At 43.3% G+C, this 26,863-nt stretch overlaps 1 protein-coding gene, 1 long non-coding RNA gene and 1 other non-coding gene across 6 annotated transcripts in view; 2 read left to right on the top strand and 1 right to left on the bottom strand.

Annotated features, from left to right (window-relative positions):
- Window positions 1–26,863, bottom strand: part of GRAMD2B (GRAM domain containing 2B) — a 111,194-nt gene that overhangs the window by 7,387 nt on the left and 76,944 nt on the right. For 2 of the 4 annotated variants that reach the window (XM_034655946.1, XM_002918073.4), the window contains exons 2-9: window positions 15,887–16,006; window positions 12,832–12,943; window positions 10,221–10,287; window positions 9,200–9,303; window positions 5,173–5,268; window positions 3,179–3,250; window positions 2,999–3,079; window positions 435–546 (exon numbers count right to left, since the gene is read on the bottom strand). In XM_034655946.1, the coding sequence (XP_034511837.1) occupies window positions 435–546; window positions 2,999–3,079; window positions 3,179–3,250; window positions 5,173–5,268; window positions 9,200–9,303; window positions 10,221–10,287; window positions 12,832–12,943; window positions 15,887–16,006 (764 nt within the window). Of the gene's footprint in view, window positions 1–434; window positions 547–2,998; window positions 3,080–3,178; window positions 3,251–5,172; window positions 5,269–9,199; window positions 9,304–10,220; window positions 10,288–12,831; window positions 12,944–15,886; window positions 16,007–16,078; window positions 17,660–26,612; window positions 26,639–26,863 lie in introns of those variants that run through there. The other 2 variants (XM_019798396.2, XM_019798395.2) reach the window with 2 other exon arrangements.
- Window positions 6,262–6,367, top strand: LOC117801730. Its single transcript, XR_004624465.1, has one exon. It is a non-coding gene; the product is annotated as a U6 spliceosomal RNA (small nuclear RNA).
- LOC109489444 lies at window positions 12,639–15,891 on the top strand. The gene is made up of 3 exons (XR_002142440.2): window positions 12,639–12,969; window positions 13,077–13,210; window positions 14,549–15,891. It is a non-coding gene; the product is annotated as an uncharacterized LOC109489444 (long non-coding RNA).

The following is a 26,863-nucleotide window of genomic DNA, read 5'->3' as shown; positions in this document are numbered from 1 at the left end:
GGTTAGGTATTGAAATTCAATGCTTAAGCAAGTAAGAAAATGGTAGAAGGACAGTCTGTCCTTTGCCCACTGACTCATGGGGACCATTCAGCTAGAACAGTGAATAATAGGGCTGTAAGAAGAGGTAAAAAACAAAAGCAACCCAACATTTTGTGTTTTTCTCTTTGAACCACTCTAACATGGTGTCAATTTAAGAGATATTTATTAAATGTGTATTATAAAGAGAAAATTTTTTTTCTTTTTACCAAGTAGACGATTCCTTTCCCTGAAACTTTCAGACTACCCTCTCTCCAGAGTCCCTTCTCAATTGTTGTTAATTCATCCCTTCTTAGTTAATCGACAAGGTGGTTTTTATTGGTTTTGTTTTGTCTTATAGGGGTGAGATGAGGATGTTTGGAGCATTACATTTTAGTTAACACAGAAATTTCTCAGACCTCGAGAGTTCTCTGATTCAGGAGTCTGAGACCCGGAGCTGCTGTATCCTTCCATGTCTTGCCTTCTTTGTCGAACTACTCCATCCAGATCTGAGAATTCATCGTTGAAATCCTAAAGGGAAACAAGGAAGAATACAGAGTCCCATTCCCCACGTTAAACAGACAGGCCTCTGTAACCCCCAGCCCTTTCACTTAGGCCTCACCTATAAAATAATGAAAAAGAAGGGAGGATTATCCCGTACCACTGGGATTTCCCCAACAGATGGGAGTATCTGGTGATCGAAACAGATTTTTCTGGGCAATTAAAATTTTGTCAACAGTGGCCAAATTGTTTGAAACAACAGATGTCTAGAAAAAGAACTGCTGATGACTGAAAAGTTTCCAGGGTCAAACTGGAAAAGTCTCATTAGCATTGTGTAATGAGAAAAAGTGATCGACACAGATGTATACGAGAAAAAAACAGATGCCCAGTTTTCTAAGTCCATGTTTTAAATGTGAAGGTATTCTTTAAATCATAGTTTAAAAAAGGTATTGGAAATGAAAGGAAAAATGGCTTTAACAAATTAGACACTGAAAGCAAAGTTTTAGCTTCCCCCCAATCAAATTAAAAGAGAGTCCGGCTATCACTTTCGAATTACAGAGGGAGGCCGAGGGGTGATCAGTGGGGAAAAGGCACTGTTGTTTTACTTTATTTCCCACTTGTTTCCTCCAAATGCTTAAGAACTGAAGGGACCACAGGTGTCTTATACTAGCTATCTTTTGATCATTTCAATAATTCATTTCAATTTTATGCAAGAGTCTATAGGGGATAGAAAGTTGAAGAATTCAAGTCTTTTCGATTTAATAAGTATTGACTAAATGCCTATCATGGATCAGGCAGTATGCAAAACTCCTTAGACAGATGACTGCACTTAATCTTCGTGGCCGCATCAGGAGGTTGGCATTTTGCTGGATGAAGAAACTAAGTCACAGCAGTTACAGAGCTTGTCTGATGGCATAACTCAGCTGGGTGGAACCCAGATTTGAAACCAAGTTTGCTGGATTCCAAGTCATATGTGTTTGCTTTTATTTTGTACTACTTCCCACTACTGTTTCCCCCCAGGGTATTTATTTTTAATTGAGATAAAATTCATGTAATATAAAAGTCATCATTTAAAGCATAAAATTTAGTGGTTTTTAGAATAATCGCAATGTCCTGCAGCCATCACCACTGTCTTATTTCAGAACATTTCCCCCACCCCCAAAGTGAAACTCTTTGCCTATTAGCAGTCACTCCTAATTCCTCCCTCCTACCCTCCCATTCCTTAGCAACCATTCATCTACTTTCCCTATCGGTTTGTCTGGAACATTTCATATAAATGGAACTGTACCATATGTGGCCTTGTGTGTCTGGCTGCTTTTGCTTAGCGTCATGTTTTCAAGGTTCTTCCATGTTGTATGTGTCAGTACTCCTTCCTCTATATGGTCAAATAATACTCTGTTGTATGGACATACTACATTTTATTGATCCATTCAGCAGATGATGGATATTAAAATTGTTTCTATTTTTTGGCTATTACGAACAGTGCAGCTATGAACTTTTTTTTTTTTTTTAAATTTTATCCATTCACCTGAGGGAGAGAGAGAGAGATTGGGCTCGGAGAGGGAGAAGCAGACTCCCCACTGAGCAGGGAGCCCGATGTGGGACTCGATGCCGAGATCCTGAGATCACAAACAGAGCTGAAGGCAGACACTTAACCGACTAAGCCACCCAAGCGTGACAGCTGTGAACATTCTTGGGCAACTTTTTATGGGTACATGTTTTCAATCCTTGTACTATTTAACACCTCTCAAAAAGATTTTTAGATGTTAAAACCACGGGCTCATACCATTGCACCTAAGGTATTCCAACCTTTAATAGTAATCAGTTTGGAAATAACGAATAAATACAGCTAGGACTCTCTCAGGCCAACGTTATAGCATCATAGGTATAAATCTTGTACAAACGGGGGGAACTACTTTCCCCTGGAGATTTATTATATAGTCAACAAAATCTAAAGGGGAAAAAAAAAATCTTTCACTTGGTCACTAAAGAGTTCTTCTTTTACAGTGATTTCTGGGTATTCCTCTTTTCTACTAAGCTATAAAGTCTCCGAAGGCAAGAACTAGTTTTTTCCTTGGTGTCCTTACAGCATACACTAGCACAGTGCCTGGAACATAGAAGACAGTCAACGATTCGTGGGGATGGATCATCCCCCTGCCCAAAGAGACTGGTGAATCCCGCTAGAACAACACTGACAAACAAAGACAGCAAGATTTTACAAACACCTCCACTGACCACTCACTCTCCCAGACAGCCCACTATCCTGTTTCTTTTGTAGGATGGCTCTTTAGTTACTTGAAAAAAACGTATGGCCTCCTATGGCCCCTCTTCTTCAGCACAGAAATGCCCTGTGTCTTCAAATTTTACCTCAGATAGTAAGGTCCTGTACGCCTTCCGTCCCCTGATCCTGGTGTAAGGAGAAGGGTCACTGTGGGACACGTTCCCTTTCTGTTTCATTTAGATAGTTACACAGGCAACTCACCAGAGGCAGAGATGAAGGGCAGTCTGCCCGGAAACTGTTTTCAAGAGAAGACGGGTTGGGACTGTTCCCGACGCTCGTGTTCTGAAATTAATGTGACAAAATGAAAAACCAGATCAACTAAGAAACCAGAGGAAATACAAAGGAGAGACAGCAAATGAGGTTCAAGGAGGTTGGACTCACTTCTAAATGTCCACACACAGATTTCAGTAGCTTGTAAGTAGAATCTCTGGAGAGTAAGGAGACAAATATGTACTGAAAAGCAAGACAGTCAGTATTAGCAATACTGCCTGGAAAGAAGTGAGCGTTCAGAGTGCACAGTTTATCTGTATCTATTTTTTTTTCCTTTCCAAATGATGGAGGCTGTTCTTTGGTCTTAAAGTCTCATTCACCCACACATTTTTTTAAAATCCATTTCTGGAATCACAAACCTCTTCCCCCACAACGGCAACAAAACCCTCAAACCCCTAATAAAGCAACAGAGAGTAATGTGAAGGCTCTAATACACTGACATGGATGTCCCAAACACAGGCAGGCTTAAAAATAATAATAATAATAATAATAATTAAAAAAAGGCTATTGACATTGGCTAGATCCTCTTTAAAGCTTGTTCCCCACACCCCCTTTTCTTTTAAAGTATTTAACAATTCCCAAGGGTCCTCTTTCTCTGTTCTGACCTAGATTTCCACTAAGAATTTCCCAGAGGCTTTCACAGGCTCGTTCTTTTTCAAGCCACTTCCACATTCTCCCTTGTACAAATATGGAGATCTTCCAGTGGATGCATATACGTAAGCAATGGGAAAGAAGTGAAATCAGACTAGACAAGGAATTTGGAGACACAGGACATAAGGAAAAACGATTTTACCAAGAACAGTACGTTAAGAAAATATTAAAACTCACTCTTTCTCCATCTGATTGAGCCACAGAATCTTTACAGAGCCCCTTTCCAGAAGTTTGTGATTATCCCGTTCACTCATTGACGAGAGCACTTGATAGGCTTTCCCAGCAAGTTCGTATCCCGAAGTAATTAACACGGTGGGTTCTGCCATTAGGCCTAGTTGCTAGTTCTGGCTCTGCTACTTAGAAGTGGGTGACACTGGCAAACTGCTCAACCACTCTTGGCTTCAGTTTTTTTTTTCTTTTTGGTGAAGATTTTATTTATTTATTTAGACAGAGTACGTGAATAGGGGGAGGGGCAAAGGAGAGAAAATCTCAAGCAGATTCCGTGCTGAGTGCAGAGCCCAATGTGGGGCTCAATCCCATGACCCTGAGATCATGACCTGAGCTGAAATCAAGAGTCGGACACTCAAGCAACCCTTGGCTTCAGTTAACAACACCTACCCCTTCTAGTTGGCAGTGTGAAATCAATGTGAAAACAGAAGGAAAGCATTTAGCATTATGCCTGGGGAGAAGCACTTAATGCTTGTTAGCCATTAGTATTAAAACTATTTTTCCCCCCAAATATTAACCTATTTACTACCTCATCAGAATATTCTCTTTTATCTTTCCTCCACCCTCCTTCCCTCTTCAAATTATCCACTAGGGTTAGAAATGGAATGCCCCTTTTAGGCTTTTATAGAAATAGTAGGTAAACTCTTAAAAAATTACTTTCAAGTGAGAAATGAGTAACTGAACTATTCCATTCCCTCCTTCTGGCCTAACTGAAATAAACACCACTCTCAATGCAAATATTGCATGTGTGTGGGGCAGCCCAACAGTAAGGAGCAGCTCTAGAATTTCTACATAGAAGAACGGTACTTAAAGAAGCTGGAAGCAAAGAGGGGCTAGGAACTGGTCCTTGAGCTGACCATGCAGGGCAAGCACCGGGTTGATGTATTTGGGACGGCTCTGGAGAGGGACCATTAAGTAAGGTTCTGGGGAGGGTGGCCACCCCACCCCCAGAGACTCTTCAGACTCACCTGCCTCACCCCCTCCACAATGTGGTGGTGGTGGTTTTAGATATTAAACTCAATATATCAGTTTAGCCTCTTCTAAGAGATAAAAGGGAAAGGGAAGTTGGGAAAGAATTTTGTTTTTGACCTTGGTCGAGCAAGTAGAATTAAGTCAGCAGGAAATACAAAATTGTCAACAATTATATTAGAATCAAGCACATTGTGAGAGGAAACGATACACAAACAGGACAAAGTGAAGGTGCTCTGGCTGCGAGGCCGACTCACCCGGTCCGTGACTGTCGCTATAATCAGGGCATTTGGCACCAGGAGGGCAGTTTTGGTTTTCTTTATTAGGGTGACTGAGAACGCCGGAATAGAGATCTGAAACAGAACCAGTTCACACGGGTTCAGGCTTCACTGAACACGACTTCAAATCTTCATGTTGAAGGAAAAAAAAAATTTTAAAGTTTAACGACAAAATCAAAACCATCAGTGAGCTCTCCAGCCTCCAGGAAGAAAAGCGAGTCTCCTCAAAGTTCTGTTTCCAAAGCCAGACAGTAAATCTGCATCGTCAATTCTACTCGAGGGCTTGGCGAGAAACCTTTATCTTGAGACAAGGTAGTGAACGCAAAATGCAGTCATCTTAAAGATAGGCCCAGGGCTCTAAGGAAATTGTGTGCTTGTGGTCTTCCATTTAGGGCTAATGCCTGCACACCCCGCTCTCCTCTAAGGCACATGCGAGTAGGGAAAACATTGACTGGCACTGCTGTAGTGGACCCACCACTGGACAGAAAGTCTGGGACCTGAATTCTCAGTTCTGGAAAGTGAATGAAGGAAACCTCATTTAAAATGGCATCTGGAGGCCAGAAGGGGGCGTTCTCATGCACCACCTCTGCTCCTCAGTTGCAGACCCCAACAGGAAGAAGCCCTGGACTACTCACCCCAGCGGGAGGAAGGCAGGCTTTCTCCTCACCCAGCAACAAGCTCAGCCAATGAGAAGGTCTGAACGCTCACTTCTCTCCAATGGACTGTTTTCCAAAGCAACCCCACCCAACTTCCTCCTTTTCTCTGTAATTTAACATTTCTCTCCTTCATGTCAACTTGCCTTTGGGTTGCCAGAGCTTGCATGGCTCAAACTGCGATTTCTCTCCTATTCCTGAATAAACCCATTTTGCTGATAAAACAACTGGCTGTTTTACTTTATATGGTCCGCACTATCTACGTGAACTACTCAAACTTACATGCTACCCTTTCTATGCATCAGTTTCCTGACTGTAAAATGGAGATAATCTTCCCTGCTTCCCAGGATTTTCTGTGGATTAAGTGAGGTAACATATGGAAAATGCCTAGCACTCATTAAGAAAGTGATGTATTGTGCTTACTTTGGCAGGACATATACTAAAATTGGAATGATACAGAGAAGATTAGCATGGCCCCTGCACAAGGATGAATGCAAATTCATGAAGTGTTACATATTAAAAAAAAAAAAGTCATTCATTTCCTCGTTCGTCTCATAAAAAGAAGATGGGTGAAATAAAAGAACTCTAACTTCTTTTCTGGTTCAAACAATAAAGAATTACAACAGATGAGAATGTCATTTAATTAGGATAGTCCTATGAAGTACATATTCTAAGAGATTAGGACATGTGTTTAGAGAGGTAGGTGACTTGTCCAAGGTCATAAATAGGTTACAGTGATGGAATTTGTATCCAAATCCAATCCAAAATGTGGGTTCTTTTTCATACAATGTATTACAAACCTGTACCAGATAACACAAAGAATAGATGTTCCAGTAGTTTTGTTATATCCCCCCAAGCCAGGTTTCAAAGAGAAATGGATCCTATCACTTTGATCCTGGAAAACAGAGTCACACACGTCCACGGTAAAATGACCTGACTCCCTCCACAGGAACACACACTCCCTTGAACATTTATTTTGTAAAAACGCTTTACATGTTCTAAACGAGAGCAACAAGGTCAGTGGGGAAGAGGAGGGCCTTAAGTTAGTACTGCCATCTTGAAGGAAGAAATATGAGCTTTTATTCCAAACACTTGCATTTCCATATATAGAGGTTTATGAGACGGAGATGTTCTACTGCCCCTCCGCGTTCCAGATACGAAGGCTATGGAAGAATGAGGGGCTAATCTGAATGAGACATTTCCTAAAAGCTATTTTGCCAAAGAACTCTACTGCCCCAAATTTCAAACTGTAGGAAATAACTCAGAAGTTATACATTGGGATAACTTTAGGGGGAAAATTAAGGTCTACCAAGATGGATGATGATATAAAAAAGAGTCTAATTTTGTTTCTGAGTGACAACACAAACACACAGAGACTAGGGGCTAAGGACTTGGTTTTTTTCTTAATCTAAGGCATGGAACACTCGTAAGAAGTTTTCAGTCAACCTCTTCGTAAGTATTAAATCACAACCAGACCACATATGAGAAATACAGCATAAATCATTTTTCAATTTGAGCCGAGATGGGATCTAATTTTACAGCATCTGAAAATGCTGTCACACTGACCAAAAGGTCCTGATTACATTAAAGCTGCACTTTGTTATTATTTTTCCAGGGTAGGGTGCTTAGAATATTTCCCTTCCTGGAGTGAATTCATTGTTCGAATTGCCTTTGGTTCATGTGGGATCATGTTGGACCCAGTTCTGTTGGCAGTACGGAAATTCTGCCACAGGTCTAAGGCCCCAACCTCCCCGACACCATCCTCAGGGGGGAAGAAGCATACAAGTCACTCTCACAGTTGTTAGGTCTCCGCCCCAAAAATTTTTTGTCTCGTCTCTTGGATTAGCTATTGCAGATGCAAAAGCAACCCCACCATGTTACGTCTTTAAAAAAACCAGTGTGTTATGCCACTCTCTTTCCCTTTTTTGGTCTGGTCAGTTCTCTCTTAGGTAGATGATGGATTTTAAAACCATTGCTAGAATCATATTAGCTTCAAAGTGCACTTACTGAGTTTTAGAATTTCCCCCCATCCCTTAACAAAGACTCATTCTTTGTTCACTAATATCTCCAACCCTGCTGCTTCGGTAGGAGGCGTTGGCTGTAAATTCCTGAGAATCATCTTAACATATTGAACTGGAGATCCCTGCTACCCAAACCCTTCCCTACTCCATGGACAATTCTTATAACTGAGAAGTCTAGAAATACGGTGAAATACTGCTTAATGTTGCTTTGCGTTATACTGATTGAGGTGATACTATTCATCAAAATATGTTTGTCTAAACATAACTCTACATAATTACAGAACAACATTAAAATAACGTGTCTGACCCAAAGAACAACGTGCTAGTCGGCTGACCCATCACCAACAAAATCAAGAATTTCCATTGTATTTGTTACAAAGTCATTATCTAAAAGATTGCCAGGGGCTTTAGGGAGAATATTTAAATAAAACATAACTACCACTCAAAACAAAAAGTTTTCAGTCAGCGACTTCATGAATATAAAAGCTGCTTATTCACAATCATGAATCAGAAGGATTAAAAAACTCATTAGGTCATGCAGACCTAAGAAGGAGTTTCTTGGACTCCTTGTTCTGGTGGCCTGAATGAGCTGTGGTGTGACACTGGAGGTCAAAGGGAAACAATGTCAGTGGGATGGAATTATCTTTTTCCTTCTTATGACACAGTCCCAAGGTCCTTGCTTTGGAAGGCAGTGGCTTGGGAAAACTGCCAATTCCTCCAGGCTGTCATACTTAACAGCTCAGGTGTCTTGGGCCTGTGCTCCCCCAAGTCTGTTTAATGAGAATGAGAACTTGTCAATCATTGTCCACTGGGGAATGTGGATGTGTGACTCTCAGACCAGGCCTTAAATGTTCCAATTCATGCTCATTTGGTGCTGGTGATGGGACAAAGTGAGCTCTAATAGCTGGCTTATATTTAAGCCTGTTTTTCTACTTGTCTGATGTAAGTGATAGGAACATGGTGTAAAAATCGGTATTTATTTTAAAAAAAAGGTCTCCAGTTTAATATATGTCTTTGAAACAAATTATGGCATGCTCTCCAAATGGACAACTTTGAGAGTGCTCTGGTGACATCTGGGTAGAAAGGATTTAGCGTAGGGCTGTGGGAGAGATCTATGTATATAAGGAAATAAACTGAGAGTGATCTTTGGGGAAAAAGGGAAGTTAGTGTCACTTAGAGGCATTTAGATCCTGTAATATTTGCAACTATGATAAGGGAAATAAAGATAAAAAGGTATAATAAGAGTAAATATCAACATAGCTACGCTTCAAACAAGTGATATTCACAACATAGAATAAAGTGCATAGCTTTCTTTTAAAAAATTATACCAACCTTAGTGTCTTTTCCAAAGACCTTGGAATGAAAACAAATCCAGTTTTCTGATACAAAGAGCTTCCCCTGGTATAGTATCTCTTTCTGTAGAGCACAGGTAAAACCTGGGAAAACAGACATAGGTTTAAGAGCGCTGAGAATTTTCATATGAAATAAAAATTATTGTAAACATGTGGTTGGCTCAGGATTGGCAGAGACAAAACACTCATACTCAAAAGATATTTCACCTCTTTGTCAGCCATCTTTCATGGCGTAAAGCTATGGGGATGAGAGTTTGTTTTTTAATTCAAAGTCTTACACGCTTTAGTGTAAAAAACAAAACGGCGAGGCAAGTCTATCACTGCAAACGAGAGTTCCAGAATGGAATTTCAAAATCTCCTGTTTAGGAAGGTGTGTCACCTTGAGCTCATGATGGCACTCCTGCCCATTCTACCCTGGGACTGTCACTAATGACTCCTTTTGAAATTGATGGTCTCAGTGTGGGAAGAGCCTGTGACCCACATGTTTAGGCCATCATGGCAGGAATCCAGCCTCCTGCTTAACATGGGTGTACTGAGAGGCCCGAATGGAACCCTGGTCCTAATGAAACTAAGCGGAGCAGAGTAGGTTTTCAGTGGCATGCTGGGCAGGATGTTTGGGGGTGATCATTGCACCTCACATCATACAGGGATAGACACGTCTGTGAACTAGGATCTGCGCTTCCTTTCAGCCTTTCCAGTGTTCTCTCTTCCTCCAGTCTCGTTTTCTTAAATCTCAGGACAACCCCCACACAGGGCATTTCAGCAGTCAATACAGAAGGTGAGGCGATCATTTGGGAATCATCTCGGGGGGTTCCCCGTCATGTCCCATTCTACTCTCCTTCAAGGTGCCTGGTCAAAGCTGAATGAAGCTGGCACCACTGTTACATCAGGACCCTCAAAAAATTTGTTCCTTTGGGGGCTTCAGCCCCGAGACGGAGCCCGCTTTCTACCCCCAAACCAATAAGCATCTTTTCAAATAAGTCAAACAGGCCAGAACTTACTTTGCCTCAGTGGTTCCTCAGTTGGGACATCAAGGAACAACTTGTGGAAGTGCATATTTGCCTTGTACTACAATGAGAACACAACACGGCGTCACTGCTCACATTGGTGGATGAAACAGTGCACACTTTAACTTCAATTTAAATTACATAACAAGGAGCGCCTAGTGGCTCAGTCCATCAAGCGTCCGACCCTTGATTTTGGCTCAGGTCATGATCTCAGGGTCCTGGGATGGAGCCCCGAGGAGGGATCTGCGCTCATTTGGGAGTCTGCTTGTGGATTTTCTCTCTCTCTCCTCCTCTGCCTCTGCCCCTACCCCTGCTCATGTGCCCTCTCTCTCAAATAAATAAATCTTTAAGATAAATAAATCTTTAAAATAAATAAATTAATTAATTACACAATAAATTTCCCCTCCCTCAATACAGTCTCTTTAGGAATTCCTTTTCTCTGATCTTACAGTCTTCAGCACAACCCTTCAGAGTGGGCAGGGCACAAAGGTTTCATTTTCCAACAAGAATTAGTAACTTGCTGGGGGGACAGACATCTGTGACCACACTGCAGCTGGTGGTCACCGTTCTGCCCAGGGGGCTCGACGAGGATGTCCCCTAATAAAAATGACATGAAACTCCAAGCGATCTCAGCAGGGAAGGCAGCAGATCCCAGGGCATTACAGATACAAGGGCTCTCAGGGGACGGCAGTGGCTAAAGGGTCAGACAAACCTGAGTTCAAGTCTTGGCTACACCTGTCCTTTGGTGTGTGATTGTGGCCAAGGCTCCTAGAGCCTCGGGTTCCTCCTCTGTACCAGAGGGCAAATACGCTACCTGCCTCGGAGGGCTGCCATACGGCTCACATGGGACAATTCACCTAAAGACCCACCAGCTGGTATTGTCACTCTCACTACTTTTGTTGGGAGGGCACTTCCTTAGCCAGTGTCGGGGGAGGTAACTCTCGAGGGCGGGAGAAGGCATGTGTTTAGACAGCTGTGACAACAATGGACAGCCAGCAATTTCCATTTGGTAAACTGCCTTCACAAATACCATCCTCAAAATAACCTGGGGAACTCATGTCCCCATTCCATGGGTCTGGACAGTGTGCCTCAGGGAAACTGAGTCACTGAACTGGCGCCACACAGCGAAGAGGTAGAACTGGTCCTCCTTCCACAAGACCTCTGCCTGACAGGATGCTTTTGATAAAGTCTTGTGAACAGAACCGAGAGACAGTACAAGCAGGCCCTCCATGTTTTATTATCCAAACTAGGAGTGGTCTCAGTGGCAGAAATGGCCCTAGTATTGCTCTAAGGAAGAGTTTAGAAAGGTCACGCAGATCAAAGACGGTCCCAAGTCAGCTATTTTACGAACGCCTCACGTAAAGTAGGTCACCTCATGCTGCTTCCGAAAAAGTACATTCTGCATCTGGAATGTTACCTGGAGTAAAGCTAGATAGTCCGTGGGCGCTTTCCTCAGATTTCTTGCGTTTTTTGTTTTTGTTTTTAATGGCTACAGTGAGAATCAGCTGCCATGAGTTGATTTAAAAATAATCAGGGCCAGGGACGTCTGGGTGGTTCAGTCAGTTAAGCGTCTGCCTTCGGCTCAGGTCATGATCCCAGGGTCCTCTGATCGAGTCCCACATGGGGCTCCCTGCAGGGAGCCTGCTTCTCTCTCTGTCTCTCCCCCTACTTGAGCTCACTCTCTCTGACAAATAAATCAATAAAAAATCTTAAAACAAAAACAAAAAACCTGGGCCCAAAAGAAAAAAAAAGTCCATAAAACAAAAAACCTGGAACATGGAGTCTTCAAAAATGTGAATACAATAAAAGGCAAAAAAAAAAAAGTGGTGGGAATGATCTATATTAAAAGCGACAGATAAATGTAATTCATGCCTCCTGACTGGATTCTAGAGAGGGGGGAGCAAAAAACATTTATAAAGGCATCCACTACTGCGACAATTATGGAAATCTGAAATGGATTTTATATTAATATTTTTGTATATTTACTATTTAGTTGCATTTCTTGTGTGTGTCCAGGGTTTTTTTTTTTTTTTTTTTTTTTTTTTTGGTTGTTCTAGTTCTTAAGAAACACGTATTCAAGTATTTAGGGGTAAAGTGTCAATAACGACCTTAAACCACTGACCCCAGTAAGTATGCCACACTCTAAGACACAGAACTGGGCTTTGACACCATCTGGGTGTGTTTTAGAGCAAAACTAAACTACTCCTGGATGAGAATAATGACCCTGTTCACAGGTTGCCCCCCTCCGTGTGCCTTCTCTTCATACGGGTGCCGAATCAGATTCTAATTTCAGTGCAAGGCTATCACAGCTCTCCTGGGCTCGGCTAATTATTCGACCAGCACTTCACGGTGTGGGTCCCTGCCTCAGGGTGCTTGTCGGAGCTAGGGGTCACAGCATGGAACTCACCACCGGCCAGGATATACTGAAACGTCAGTGGTGAAATACGATATTGATTAAAAATCAACTGAAGGAACTGCATCCTGTTTTTTCTTCCAGATTCTCTACGTAGCATCTCTGCCTATGTGAGTCCCGACCAGCAGGAAGAGGCAGTCGGGTTTAGGGCCTCCACCTTGACATGACACACACACCGCCGTCCCAAGTTACCTGGCTGGAAGATGAATACTTTTTCCTGTCCATCTTAGATTCATTTTTGCTTTCTGTTTTACAGTCATTCTTATCGCTTGCTAAAGAGGCACCATCAAAACTGGATTTTGACCTGAGGAAAGAGAATCAAGGCAGTCTGTAAGATGAATTTTTTATGCTACTCATTAACTGCATTGTAATAAATCTGGATTATTATACCATCTCACGAGAAAACCTGACATTTGTTTTTCCCTTCTTGACCTCAGTGATCACTCCTAATACTCCAGGAGCATTTACAGAGTATAGCGTATAGGAGACCGGGATGGTTTCACCAGGCTGCAACCTCAAACTGCAGAAATGTGGACTTGTCGAAGGGAGAAGTATCAGCTGAATTTTGAAGGTCATTATACCATCTCAAACATATTTTAAGCAATAAAAGAAGAGTCGTATAGGCAAATTATTACAACAAAACTACAGCTATAGTTCGATCAAAGAATATTTTTTGTTCCAGAATTCTATTACTATTTAACATGTGTTAATTGAGGAGGGCATTGTATTAAAGCCATAAGGCACACAAGAGAGACTTTATCCTCAAAGACCCTGTGAATTCATCAGACATCTTTTTAAAAAGGGAGTACAAGATTTAGCACAACATAATACATACCATGGGTGTTAGGAGGAGGAATAGAGACACTAAGTCCAACAGGAGAGAGGAGAAGAGGAGAGACTGATAGCACAATGTGGGTTTAATACACTGGGCCTCAGAGGATGAGAAGGAGGTGGGTACGAGGAAAAGAGAGAGAAAACATCCCAGAGTGGGGAGAACAGAAGTAAAATCAGGATAAAAATGAAGAATGTGTTTGAAAGTTAAGTCTTCCTTGATTCTAGTAAGGACAGAGGGCAGAGCTCCCGCATGTGTTTCTAAGGTGATTCTGGTCCTGGCTCTCCGTTTGAGTCCATGTGTGAATTTGCACCTGTTTGCAGCCCTACAGACACACAGAAGCATTTCAAAGTGGAACGCATGGATAATTTTTAGAAGTCTATATATGGTTGAGTTTTAGGATGCAATTAGGTAGTTTTTTGATTGTTGGGAAAAATGGCACATGAAATCCATGATTCCACAATATGATTCCTTAGAAAGCTCAGTTAAAACTACTATTTGGTTCAAAGCAGATGTAAGAGTCTTGAGTAATTCAGGTGGTATGAGGGCATGATGCAGACAGAAATGACTGAAGTCAGATTTTAGACTCTGGGTCTCTCAGTTATGAAAAGACAGGCTATCTGCCAGCCCCAACAGTTTGGGTCCATGTTGCCCTACCCACAGGTGAAGATCTGGATTTAGCTACTGACCACTGAACCTATTCACAGATGTAAATTCCTTTTGAATTCTAGAGATTACTTTTTTCTTTGAAATTATCAGTAAACACTGTACTCAAAAATAAAATTATTTTTACAAATATCAAATTGCCTATTTATACTATCCAGTTACCTGATTTAATCACCTCTACTGATTCACGTTAGTAAACATTAATGGAATTGCCAAGGCAATGACTTCTTGAAGGACTGTAAGCAGGTGTGACAAGGAGGGCAGCTCTATCCTTGATGAATTCAAGAGCCACAAGCAGAACGGACTTGTCTGCATGGCACAGGGCTCTGTGAAAGGGGTGGGAGGGGTGCTGACTGACACAGGACTGCTATCTTTGTTTCTTCTGAACTCTGGTACTCTCTTTTCTCACAGGTGACTATGAGCTGGATGGAAAGCCCAGTGCAAAATGAAAACGTCGGGCCTCTTATTCAAAAATTAGGAATTTCCAGACAGCGAGAACAGAGCAGTAAAGCAAGCGTGGGGCTCTCTGTGACCACACAGATGACACGCCCACACCGTTTAACAAGCATGCTCTCACGATGAGTGTGTTATTCTCATCTGAAGCCTGGGGGAGGCGGAGTCAAACCAGCTTTTTAAAGTGCCCGCTGGAGCCTGCCAATAATGGGGAAAGATTCAAGAAAGGCCGTGCTTTGTGCCTTTGCCCAGAGACTCCTGTGGTGAGTGAGGCGAGATGCTCAGACAGGAAATGGCTCTAGAAAGGAGGGTTAAATGTGAGATGTGTCAAGCCAGCCATGCAGAATCGATGATGAGAGAACTAGAAGCGACAGGAAAGAAAAATCTGGGGGAGACAGATGAGACTTACGCTTGATCTTGAAGGAAGTAAGGATTTGGAGAGAAGGAATGGGCTGGGTAGCCAGGAAGGAAAGGGAAAAGCAGGAGTTACTTAATTACCCTTCAGCCGAGGCCAGAAGACCCTGAAGGTGCAGTTCTGACAGTTCTAGTAACGGCGGAGAAAGGAGAACAATCCCTCCACTGCTCCGTACAGAACTCTGGCCACACTTCCCCGTAACTGACCATGGGTAGAGCCATTGTCTTTTCAGGGCAAAAAAAAGCAACTTGAAGTTCCTACTTCCTTCTGTGTGAAAGGAAGCCCGTCACTAGAGTCTCTGAGAGTGCCGGGGACTGTGGCTCCTCTCAAAACTGCCTGTCCCCTCCCAGGCTCATGACCAAACTACCGCTGTCTCCCAGCACCAGCCCCCAGGAAGCCGGTGGCCCCCCGAGACTGGCACAGCCTGCCCGGGGATCCCAGGCAGGGATCCTCTTGGCTTTTTCGTGGCTGCCAGGAAAGCGAGACAGCAGGTGTGCACATGCAAAGGCCCTCCAACCTGGGCGGGCCCCATGGGCTCCCTGGCCAGCCTTTCCAGGTGCTTCGGAAGTCTGTGCCAGACAGGGGGCTGTCCTGGCTCTATCAGGTAGCAAGATCCGTCCCTGAAGCAAGGGGCAGACGTTCTGGAGTCGGCTGGGGCAGGAAGGAGGAAAGATGCTGCCCACACGAGATGAGACAGGAAGGCAAACATCAGTGCCTGGATATCAAGACAGACACCCCACTTCTTTCTCGGAGGTTTACTTGCCTACAGGAGATCCTGACTCTTCACCACCACCACCACTAAACTAGAAGCACGGGCTCCTCCCAGTAACCCCTCCTCCCCAAAGGCCCAAAAAGAACAAAGCGTCACCGTGAGGACTCACCGCAAGGAAATGATTCTCTTCTGGTCTGGGGACTCGGTCTCGCTGGACGGGGTTGGGGACTGGACTGTTGGCGACTTGCAGATCTTCTTTTTCTCCTCCACACCATTCTCAGCTTCTGAGCTGGAGAAGAGAGAAGAACGCTTGACCTTAGACATCCGGGGAAGGGCGTGGAAGGAAAAACGATGAAAACACCTTGGTTTCTGGAGAAGGGAATGATGTTCAATCCCCATAGCAGGCTGAAGTCAATCCGGACGGCTGTGCCCTTTCCAGATCTCCATTCTGCCACCTCTCAGCTGGCCTCTCAAGGGCATGAGCTCCAGGACATGCCTGCTGCAGCAGGTAAACGTCGGAATCTGTGGGAAATGGGTGGCTCCCAGGTGTGCGCCCTTGGGCCCCGGACTGCTCAGCTCTGCCGGCTGCGTGCTGGGGCGACAGATCACCCGGAGGTGGGAGGGCCCGTGTACACACGTGCTCCGCACACACGCTCACGCATGGCCTTCTGCCAGGTGTGAGCCTTCCTGCTGCGAGCCCCCACCCCTTTGTTTGCATTTCTCTTGTGTCATTTACCACCCACTGTTGTAGTTATATATAGGTCCCACTTTGGGTTGTTGATATTTTAACCACGCACTTCTCTAAGCCATTTACAGTCTCTAATCTTCACAGCCACCCAGGCTGGGTAGGAATTATTACACCCCCTCTTAACAGATCTGGAATCTCAGGCTCTCAGATATCACCCATCTTGCCCAAGTTCCACAACCAGCATCTGTCTGAGTTGGGATTCAAGCTTAGGTCTGTCCGTCGAGGAGGCCTCTGGGTACACACCCATCCTCATATCCTCTCTCTCTTTCCCCTGCCATCCACCCACCCCATGCCTCCAACCACCTGTCCCTCCATCTACCCCCCTCATTAGCTCTTCAGCGGGAGAGCTCCAGGGTGGGGTGAGGGTCTTAGGGATTTTTATACTGACCACAGGGTCTAGGTGAGTGCTGGTATATAATCATCATCAACAGGCTTTTAGAAAACTCAGGCTGACCTGGTGACCTCAGGCTGACCGAGGAGAAAGCAAGTCAGAAGGCTCTGCACACGGCACCGCTAACAAATGGAGGTAACTGGTGGGGTGGATGCAGGAGCTGAGCTTCCTCAATCTTAGGGACCGGGGACACGAATTCCAATTTGGGAAAGAAAGAGGAGGGACAGGAACATGGGAAGGGAGATTGCATGGTATTTTACATGGAGTAGACCTTCTTCCATGCAAGCCTGCAAAGCACAGAATTCATGAGACAGGGCTGCCGAACATACAGGAAAACATACTAGGATAGCATTGCTATGACAGTCTGGCTGATAGGAATCCTAATTTACCACCGTTTGGTGTCTTCACCTGCACATGACTGCACAGGCAGGAAATGTTAGTGGTTAGCTGAAGCTTTGTGGTTGCTTGCTTACCACTTTTCACAGTGTGTGACAGTTCCAGCCCATTCCAGTAAGACTGCAGTCGTGTCAAAATCAAGATCGAGTGTATCTGACAAGGTAGCCAATTAACAATCCCGACAGATGGTGCATGTTCTTACATCGTAGTTAGCATTTCTCTTCTCTTAGTACATAAACCTTCCCCAACCTTCCACTTCTTCAATTCACAAAGTACTCAAAAGCACTTACATACGATCGAGAAAAGAGCTCAGTTTGTAACGGAATTGCGTTAGGTGATAAAAGGCACATGGAAGTCTTTGCAATATTACTAGGAAATCACTGCTTTGGTTTGAAGTAGACCATTTTATTTAATTTTAGGATCAAGTGGAGTCCATAGACTCAGAGAATTTTAGAACGGTGAAGGGGCTTCAGAGCACCCCTCCGTCTACCCGTCTTCCCCAAGATACACACATTATTCCCATTCTTCAAAAGCATCAGACGGGAATCCACTTGTGAGGCCCTCGTTCCGTAAGGAGAGTAAGTGTGTGTGGACCCTCAGCATTTATTCATGTATTTACTGAGCCGCGCGGCCCCTGCTCTCCCGCACAGCACCCCTGTGGACCGAGAACGGGCCCTCCCACCGAGCAGCGCTCACCGAAACCTGCCCCTCTGTTTGGACGTAGCCCCACTGCTACAGGGCCTGGCAGAGCTAAGGTCCCCCTAGCTCAGCAAATGTCGTATTTATCCAACTCCTCGACTAACTTCCTTACAAACAGGGAGTGTCTGTGTTTTTCCACGGCGCTCAGCTCCGCATTTGGCTCCTAGTGGTCATTCATACGTGTTGACTGATGTGGGATTTGTTCTGCTGTGTCTCACACAGGAAGTGAAATTCATGTAGGGGCTGATTCAGTTTTAGAGTTTTGTCGACTTGATGTCACGGGGGGCACCTGGGTGGCTCAGGCGGTTAAGCATCTGGGATAGGGCCCCGCATTGGCCTCCCTGATTAGTGGGGAGCCTGCTTCTCCCTCTGCCCCTCCCCAACTCCCCAATTACCCTGCTCCCCCTCTCAAGTCTTTTTCTTTCTTTTTTTTTTTTTAAAGATTTTATTTATTTATTTGACAGAGAGAGAGAGAGACAGCCAGTGAGAGGGAACATGAGCAGGGGGAGTGGGGGAGGAAAGCAGCAGGCTCCCAGCGGAACAGGGAGCCCAATGCGGGGCTCGGTCCCAGGACCCTGGGATCTCACCCTGAGCCGAAGGCAGACGCTTGATGGCTGAGCCACCCAGGCGCCCCTCAAATAAATAAAATCTTAAAAAAAAAAAAAAAGATGCCACGGAAACTCAAGCAAGTGAATTCCTGACACAGGAGAGTTCACTCCCACAAGCACCCATCCCCCCTGAGGTGTTGTGGCAGTGGACTGAAACTGTACGGAATCCAAACAGCAAAGACTGGCCGAGTGTGGGAGGGGATCGGGATGGTTCTGCAGGGCCGCTAGTGGAGACCCTAATGGCAGGTGTTACAACCTTCCTCTTCCAACAAATGTTTACTGGAAGGGTCCCTGCTGGCAGGGCAGGACGCTGAGCTGGGCAGGTGACACAGATAAGTGACTGACAGTTTTAAGTATGGTCAGAAGAACCAGATGCTGGAAACATACGATTAACCTTCACTCAGCCTTGGCAAGTTATTTCTTCTCCCATCTCCAACCCAACACAAGTATCACTTGTGGGCCCTGAAAGCTTTTCAGTAGGAACTCCAGAGCAGTGAGACTGTCCTGCCTATACCAACCAAGCCTGATGTTACCGTTTGGGGGAATGCATTTTTATTACCAGCTAGGAAGTGCTGGTTTCAGAAGACACTGTCCCACACTGTTACACAATCTATAAATAAAGAACAGGTTGGACAATCCCTATTGAGAGTGCAATATGAGTCAGTTCCCAGACCTTATTAATCTGACAAGATGATTCAGATTTCACAATTTTTCAGAATTAGAATTCTTATACTCCTCCTGGAAAGAGTCTCTCTGAGTTTAAGGTAAACTCAGGTCTCCTTTCTCCTGTCCCATTCATCTCTGAGGCGCTGTGTCCCTCATTTTGAGAATGAGCTGTACTCAGCCATCATCCCAAGCAAGTCAAGGTAAGTAGCTATTGGGCAGAATGATGATTAAGTTGCATCTCAGGTGAGTGATTAAATGGCGTCTCAGGTAAATGAAAACAAGTGCCTCCTATGGTTCAGTCCAGGTAGTTGTGTTCCTTCCTAATCACAGTGGTGGATCCCTGCGTTTGAGTCGACCTTCAAGTTAAATCAGTCTAAGCTAAAGCATAGAAAATGTCACCAACTCCCTTATGGTAGTATGGATGAGGGTAGTTTTAAATCCATCATCACTTAAAAAAAAAGTCCCTGATCACCGTATGCTGAAACCACAGTCTTGACCAACAAGGTTTGGAAGTGACTTGAAGATAGGCTATGTTTCACCAGAAGATCTCAAGGGGATCAAATCCTGGAAATGGGACTATCGTGATTAAGTCCAGGTCTGTCACAATACAGTGTTGTGCTAAAACCCTATACTGGAAACTAGGGTACACCTGGGCAAGCCAAGACCTAGGGCACCAAACTCTTGCTATTTATTTTTTTTAAGATTTATTTATTTGAGGGGAGGGTGGTGGGGGAGAAGGAGAGAGAGAATCTGAAGCAGACTCACTGCTGAGTACAGACCCCAGTGGGGGCTCGATCTCACAACGCAGAGATCATGTCCTGAGCCAAAATCAAGGGTCAGACACTTAACCAACTGAGCCACCCAGGCAACCCCATCAAACCCTTGTTTTTGATGTGTTGCTTGCTTAGTGGCTTCAAGGCTGGCTGGCAGGCATGGGCGGCACTACGAGGGAACAAAGAGATGGACTACAAGGACAGAGGAGGGCTCTGGGAGTGGCTGGGCAGCAGCCATAGTACAAATTGAGACATCATGGTAACCATAAGAAGGCTGCAGAATGCAGCACAAAGGTGCAGGAGGTGGTGATGGAGACCAGGGCCTCTGGAAGATCCCTCAGCCTCTCCAACTGCAAAGTAAATGCGAAATCTCCCAATCTAGATTTTTGTAAGCCAGAAAAAAGTCTTTCATTTACACTTTTGATACAGATCTTTGTCTAGAAAGTTTAGATTTTATGTATCTATCTACATATTCATTTCTGAATAAGTACTAGAAGCAGAAGTACCCAATTCAAAAGTTACAAATCCAACTCTGAAAACTATAAACCACTGATGAAAGAAATCAAAGAGGACACAAACAGATGGAAAGACAGCCTGTGCTCATGGATTGAAAGAATATTGTTACAATAGCCTTAGTATGGACAAAGCAATCTACACAGTGCAATCCCTTTCAAAATACCTACAGCATTTTTCACAAAACTAGAACAAATAATCCTAAAATTTGCATGGAACCAGAAAAGACCCCAAATACCCAAAGCAACCTTGACAAAGAACAAAGCTGGAGGTATCGTAATCCCAAATTTCAAGATATACTGCAATGCTGTAGTCATCAAGACAGTATGGTACTGGCCCCAAAACAGACACACAGATCAATGGAACAGAATAGAGAGCCCAGAAATAAACCCACACTTATATGGCCAATTAATCTATGACAAAGGAAGCAAGAATGTACAATGGGGAAAAGACAGTCTCTTCAATAAATGGTGCTGCAAAAACTGGACCACTTTCTTACACCATACACTAATATAAATTCAGGGGCACCTGGGTGGCTCAATCGGTAAGCATCTGCCTTCAGCTCAGGTCATGATCCCAGGGTTCTGGGATAGAGCCCCATGTCAGGCTCCCTGCTCAGCGGGGAGTCTGCTTCTTCCTCTCTCTCTCTGTCCCTCCCCCATTTATGTGAGCTCTCTCTCTCTCTCTCTCTCTCAAATAAATAAAAATCTTAAAAAAAAAAAAACCTCAAAATGGATTAAAGACTTAAATGTGAGACCTGAAACCATAACGCTTGTAGAAGAAAACATAGTGAATAATCTCTTTGACATTGATCTTAGCAACATTCTTCTAGATATGTCTCCTTGGGCAAAGGAAACAAAAGCAAAAACAAACTATGGGGACTACACCAAAATAAAAAGCCTTTACACAGTGTAGGAAACCACCAACAAAACGAAAAGGCAACCTACTGAATGCAAGAAGCTATGTGCAAATGATATCTCCAGTAAGGGGTTAATAACCAAAATATGTATAGAATTCACATGATACCAAAAAACAAATAATCTGACTAGAAAATGGGCAAAGGACCCGAATAAACGTTTTTCCCAAAGAAGATATACAGATGGGCAACAGACACATGAAAAGATGTGTCTAATCATCAGCACTCATCAGGGAAATGCAAATCCAAACCACAATGAGATACCATCTCATACCTCAGAATGGCTAAGACTCAAAAAGACAAGAAATAACAAGCGTTGGTGAGGATGTGGAGAAAAGGGAACCCTCACGCATTGTTGGAAGGAATGTAATTTGGGACAGCTGCTGTGGAAAACAGTGTGGAGGCTCCTTAAAAAATTAAAAATAGAAATACCACACAACCCAGTAATTCCACTTCTGGGTATTTACCCAAAGAAAACAAAAATACAAATCTGAAAAGATATTTGCACTCCTATGTTCACGGCAGCATTACTTACAATAGCCAAGCTATGGAAGTGGTCCAAGCACTTACGGATAAATGAAGGAATAAAGAAGACGCCGTCTATACACACAATGGAATATTAAACAGCCGTTAAAAAGAACGAGACCTTGATATTTTTCATAACATGGATGGACCCAGAGGCTGTTATGCTAAGTGAAATAAGTCAGAGAAAGACAAATACCTTATGATTTCACTTATATTTGGAATCTAAAAAACAAAACAAAGGAATAAATACAAACAAAAAGCAGAAAGAGACCCATAAATACAGGGAACAAACTGATAGCTGCCAGAGGGTAGGGGTAGGAAGATGGGCACCATGGATGTAGGGGAGTGGGAGATACAGGCTTACAGTTATGGAATAAATAAGGTACAACATAGGGACTATAGTCGATGGTACTGTAATATTGTATGGTAACTATGCTTGCTGATCGCAGGATAAGGTACAGACCTGCAGAATTACTATGTTGTACACCTGCCACTCAGGTAACAGTGTATCAACTGTACTTCAGTTAAAAAGTTACAAATCAAAAAACAAATCTCCCTTCTATCCCTGTTTCATGGTGGCCCTGTTTGTCTCCAAAGAGGTACCCACTACTGTTCCTAGCTCCTGTGTGTCATTCCAGCAAGATTCTGTGTACACATGAGTGTAGGTACTAAGCACAAATGATAGCATGCTATCATACAGCTTGCTTTTTTTTCCCTTTTTACTTACTATATATCTTGGTGCTCTTTCCCTATCAGTAGACACAGAGCTTCCTCATTCTTTTTCATGATTGCATAGAGTTCCATTGAAATGGATAAATTATAATTTAGCCAGTTCCTTCTTGATGGACATTCAGGTGGATTTCAGTCTTACTACAAATACAAATAACACTGCAACAAATGTCCTTGTATATTTATTTTGTGTGTCAGTATATCCATAGGATAATTTCCTGGAAATGGAACACCTGTGTCAAAACATACACAATTAAAAAAACTTATAGTTATTGCCAAATTGCCCTCAGTAGAGGTTTTGTAACCCACACCCACAATACAAAGCAGTGTTTACACATTCTTAATAATAAAGTGTTAAACAAAAAAATTTTTTTTTCCAAGTCCCTAGCAGATTACCTGGCACGTAAAATAACAAGAATACTTTTAATGAAGACTAGTGTTAAATTTTTGATCTTTGCAAATGTGAGAGGCAAAAAAAAAAAAAAATCCATTTTAGTCTTGATTTACTGTTCTCTATGAATAAGGTTGAGTGTATTTTTATGTATTTTAAAATTTCTGTTTTGTGATTTAGCTGTTTGTATGCACATTTTGCCAATTTTTCTATTGGGCTGTTGATTGAAACATTCAAGAGCAACACTTCTTATCACAACTATATCACTGATTCTCGCAATATTCCAGAACTGACTTTTTAAATAAATGATGTTAAATAATCAGAAGTTAAGTGGATATTAGGGGTTGGCCTAACATTAAAATAAAATGTCAATGACAAACTAACCTTTTTTTTTTTTTTTTTTTGGATAGGCTTACTGGCAGGTACGGAAAAAAATGCCAAAAACATAGCATTCTTTGGTTTCAGCAAAACCTTTAATGAAACCTGACAGGTTTCTAGTTCTAGAGAGAGGAATGGAGCACAAATGTTTGTCTCTCCTTTCCAAGGCCCATTAAAATAAGTATAAAAGAAGTAATACTCCTGCTTATAATCATGGAGGGAAACCATCAACAGAAGAGTCAGTTCCCAAATTTCTGAAATATGGGAAGTAGAAAGTACAGTATTAACTCATGTAGCAAAGTAAAGAAGCTATAGTTAGAATATGGGCATCAGTGGAAGATATGAGAACAGTAATCTGGTCTGTCAAAGTCCAATGAGGTGCTATAGGAGAAAGACTAAGAAGTTGATGAATACATTAGATTAAATTAAAGGTGTATGTGAGTAAGAGATTTTTGCCTCCTCTTCACCCTAGCCCCCATCATTAGACCCATTATCAGGCAAGCAGACACTTAGCCACGGGGGTAAAATATCAGAACGGTTGTTGGTGAAAAGACAGAGCCAACTTATGTGGAGAAAACCAGGGTACCCAGTATGGAGGGTGGAGCCCTACAGTAAATCCTTCTCATCCTCCCATGCGGAATCAGTAATCCCCAGGCTAGGTGCCAATCGACTACCCATGTCCTTCCATAGACCCCAGAAGAGCTCTCTTGTCCCTCTTTCTGAAACATGAAATGGCAACAAAGGATTGCCAGACCCTTGAAGAAAGTCTGAAGTCTTAATGAAAAGATTGAGATAAACCAACAGGAAAGTAAAATCCTTAGGAAACTGACTTCAGAGAACAGAAGAAAACTTAAGACAAACGAGCAAACAAGAAAAACAAAACCCCAAAGCCTTCTAATGAATATCTTCAGAGAGAGAAGGTGGCACCCATGAAATGGATCACAGTATTATGGCAAGGGAAACCTTCCTGGACTCCTCAATTCTCCCTGAGTCCAAGTCCTCAGTGGCTTACAAGGCACCTGGTGACCTGTCTTGTCCACCCCTCCTCAGCTCCTGACCCCCTCACTCATTTCCCTCCAACCACAGCCTCAAGCTCTCACGAGAAAATCTGTGCACTGGCTGTTCACCAAATGTAGGCTGATGTATTCTTTAAAGAGATAAGAGAGAAAGCAGGACTTAGAGGAATCTGCCTATGTAATATTAGGAGTAGGCAGAGGGAGGCAGGGAGTTAGTTTGAGTTGACTCTTATGTTCCATCAAAACAGGAAGTGAAGGGGCGCCTGGGTGGCACAGCGGTTAAGCGTCTGCCTTCGGCTCAGGGCGTGATCCCAGCATTGTGGGATCGAGCCCCGCATCGGGCTCCTTCGCTGTGAGCCTGCTTCTTCCTCTCCCACTCCCCCTGCTTGTGGTTCCCTCTCTCGCTGGCTGTCTCTATTTCTGTCGAATAAATAAAATAAAATCTTTAAAAAAAAACAGTAAGTGAAGAGATAAGGTTTAAAATTAATAAGAAAGAGCAGGATGCAAACATTTTTATAGATAATGAAGTAACCACTGCCACTAAAATCAGGCACAGTTAGAAGAAGCTACTGGGGAGGCAGATGGAGAATGGGAGAGGTGGAACTGAGTTCACTATAAATTTTAATGCACTGTATTATTTTGTGAACATTTAAAAACATGTTATCATCCTTAGAAAGAAGATGTAAAATATAGCACGGATCATAAAAATAGGTGGATTTGCTGTCTTCAGATGTTTGAGTTCCTGCAATGTGTAGAACATACTGGTAGATGCTGCCCTCTCCAGGGCTGTCGCCTCTACCGGGAGTTTTATTTTAGCACCTAAATAAAGCACAGGTTATAAGGGATGTCGACCATACACAAAGTGCCTTGGGAATTCAGAAATCTAATTGTGAAGAAGAGAATCAGGGAACATTTGTGGAGGAAATCAGCATGACATCGTGTGCATGTATGGGGAGAGCAATATTTCTTTTCTCATTTAGCTGTCAGAAATACATTTCAGTACAAGAAACCAGAAGTGTAAATTATATTTCTATTTGTGTTGTAAATAAATAAAAATAACTAAAAAAATAAATCCGTTCCTTTGGATGGAGAAAATCAAACCCTTCCATTACCACACTGTAGTCATCTCTGCCACCCCTCTACCCAGGGAGACACTGTATTTGTGCAACCATCATGGGGGAAGGATCGGTGTTTGAGCTGGATACATACAACTTAGACTTGTAGAGATACTAAAAGGTTACCAGAAATACAAGGAAAGGCAGTAACAAAAACAGGCAGACAAGGAAGAGTCATACATGCGCAAGGAAATCTAGCAGTCTGGTTTTCTCTGGCGTATAGGCAGCAGAAAGAAGTGGCAAATTACGTTGTTGGAAAGTTTGATTCCTAATGAGAGCAAGCTGCTTTTAGATTTCATTGGGTTGGCAGCAGGGATAAATGAAACATTTTTAAGCAGAAGGAATGAAGTGGCAGGGAATTAAGTGCCCATCTTTTCCCACACTGCCATCATGAGGGTCTAAAGAGCTACGGACTTTGGGGCGATTACACTACATCAGCAGACACATACAGGGTGGGGGTGGGGAGCTGAGTGCGATGGCAAGAAGCACGAGACCGCACAGGAGGATGAATCCAGCGGTAACAACAAAAGAGAGAAGAAAGCAAGCAATGGAGAGCAACATCCAAGATACCCCCAAGGTTATCTGGGGGACAGAGAAGATAGGACTGCCATCAACAACTACAGGGAACGCAAGAGGAAATGTAGTTGGGTGGGAGGGTTTTTGCAAACCTAGTTTTAGATATAACAGACGTCTATTGTGAGCAATAGAAATCTAACATATCGTGAGAAAGCTGTATCTAAGAAACTCAAAGAACCCAAAAGAACAACAGCAAAAAGAGTATCCGACTGCAGAGGAGAAGTCCTGCCAGCTGGAAACTCTTTCTGCTGAGCCCCAAGCACATGGCTAGAGCCAAGAGCAACAGCTCGAGCTTTTGCTGCAATCCCAGGCATGGAGGAATGGCTCACCATGGGCCACCAACGGGCCCCAACACACCTCTTTAGACTGGTCCCACAGAGCTTCCTTCTGCTCGCATTCCAATGGACAAGCGTATGTCCCAGGACCCATCACGTCAGTCACTCCCACCTTTCTACCTTCTCCTCATTCCGTTTGCCCACATCTCTGCTTTGCTTTCGAAGCCTAAGTGACTCAATTCCAAAAAGCATTTAATTGTCAGGATTCTGATTCGGAAGGGACAGAAACCCAACTCAAACCAGCTTATGTTTACAAAAAAAGAAGAAAAAAAAAACCCCGAAAGGGCTTTTGTCCCTGCTTCAAGATGAAGTCACGAGTGCAGAAGAGCTGCAGCTGCAGACCTTTCCCTTCAACCTCTGAACACACAGCA

This window comes from Ailuropoda melanoleuca, chromosome 3 (genome assembly GCF_002007445.2).
Source record: "Ailuropoda melanoleuca isolate Jingjing chromosome 3, ASM200744v2, whole genome shotgun sequence".
NCBI classification, from domain to species: Eukaryota; Metazoa; Chordata; class Mammalia; order Carnivora; family Ursidae; genus Ailuropoda; species Ailuropoda melanoleuca.
This window is presented reverse-complemented; position numbering and strand designations above follow the sequence as displayed.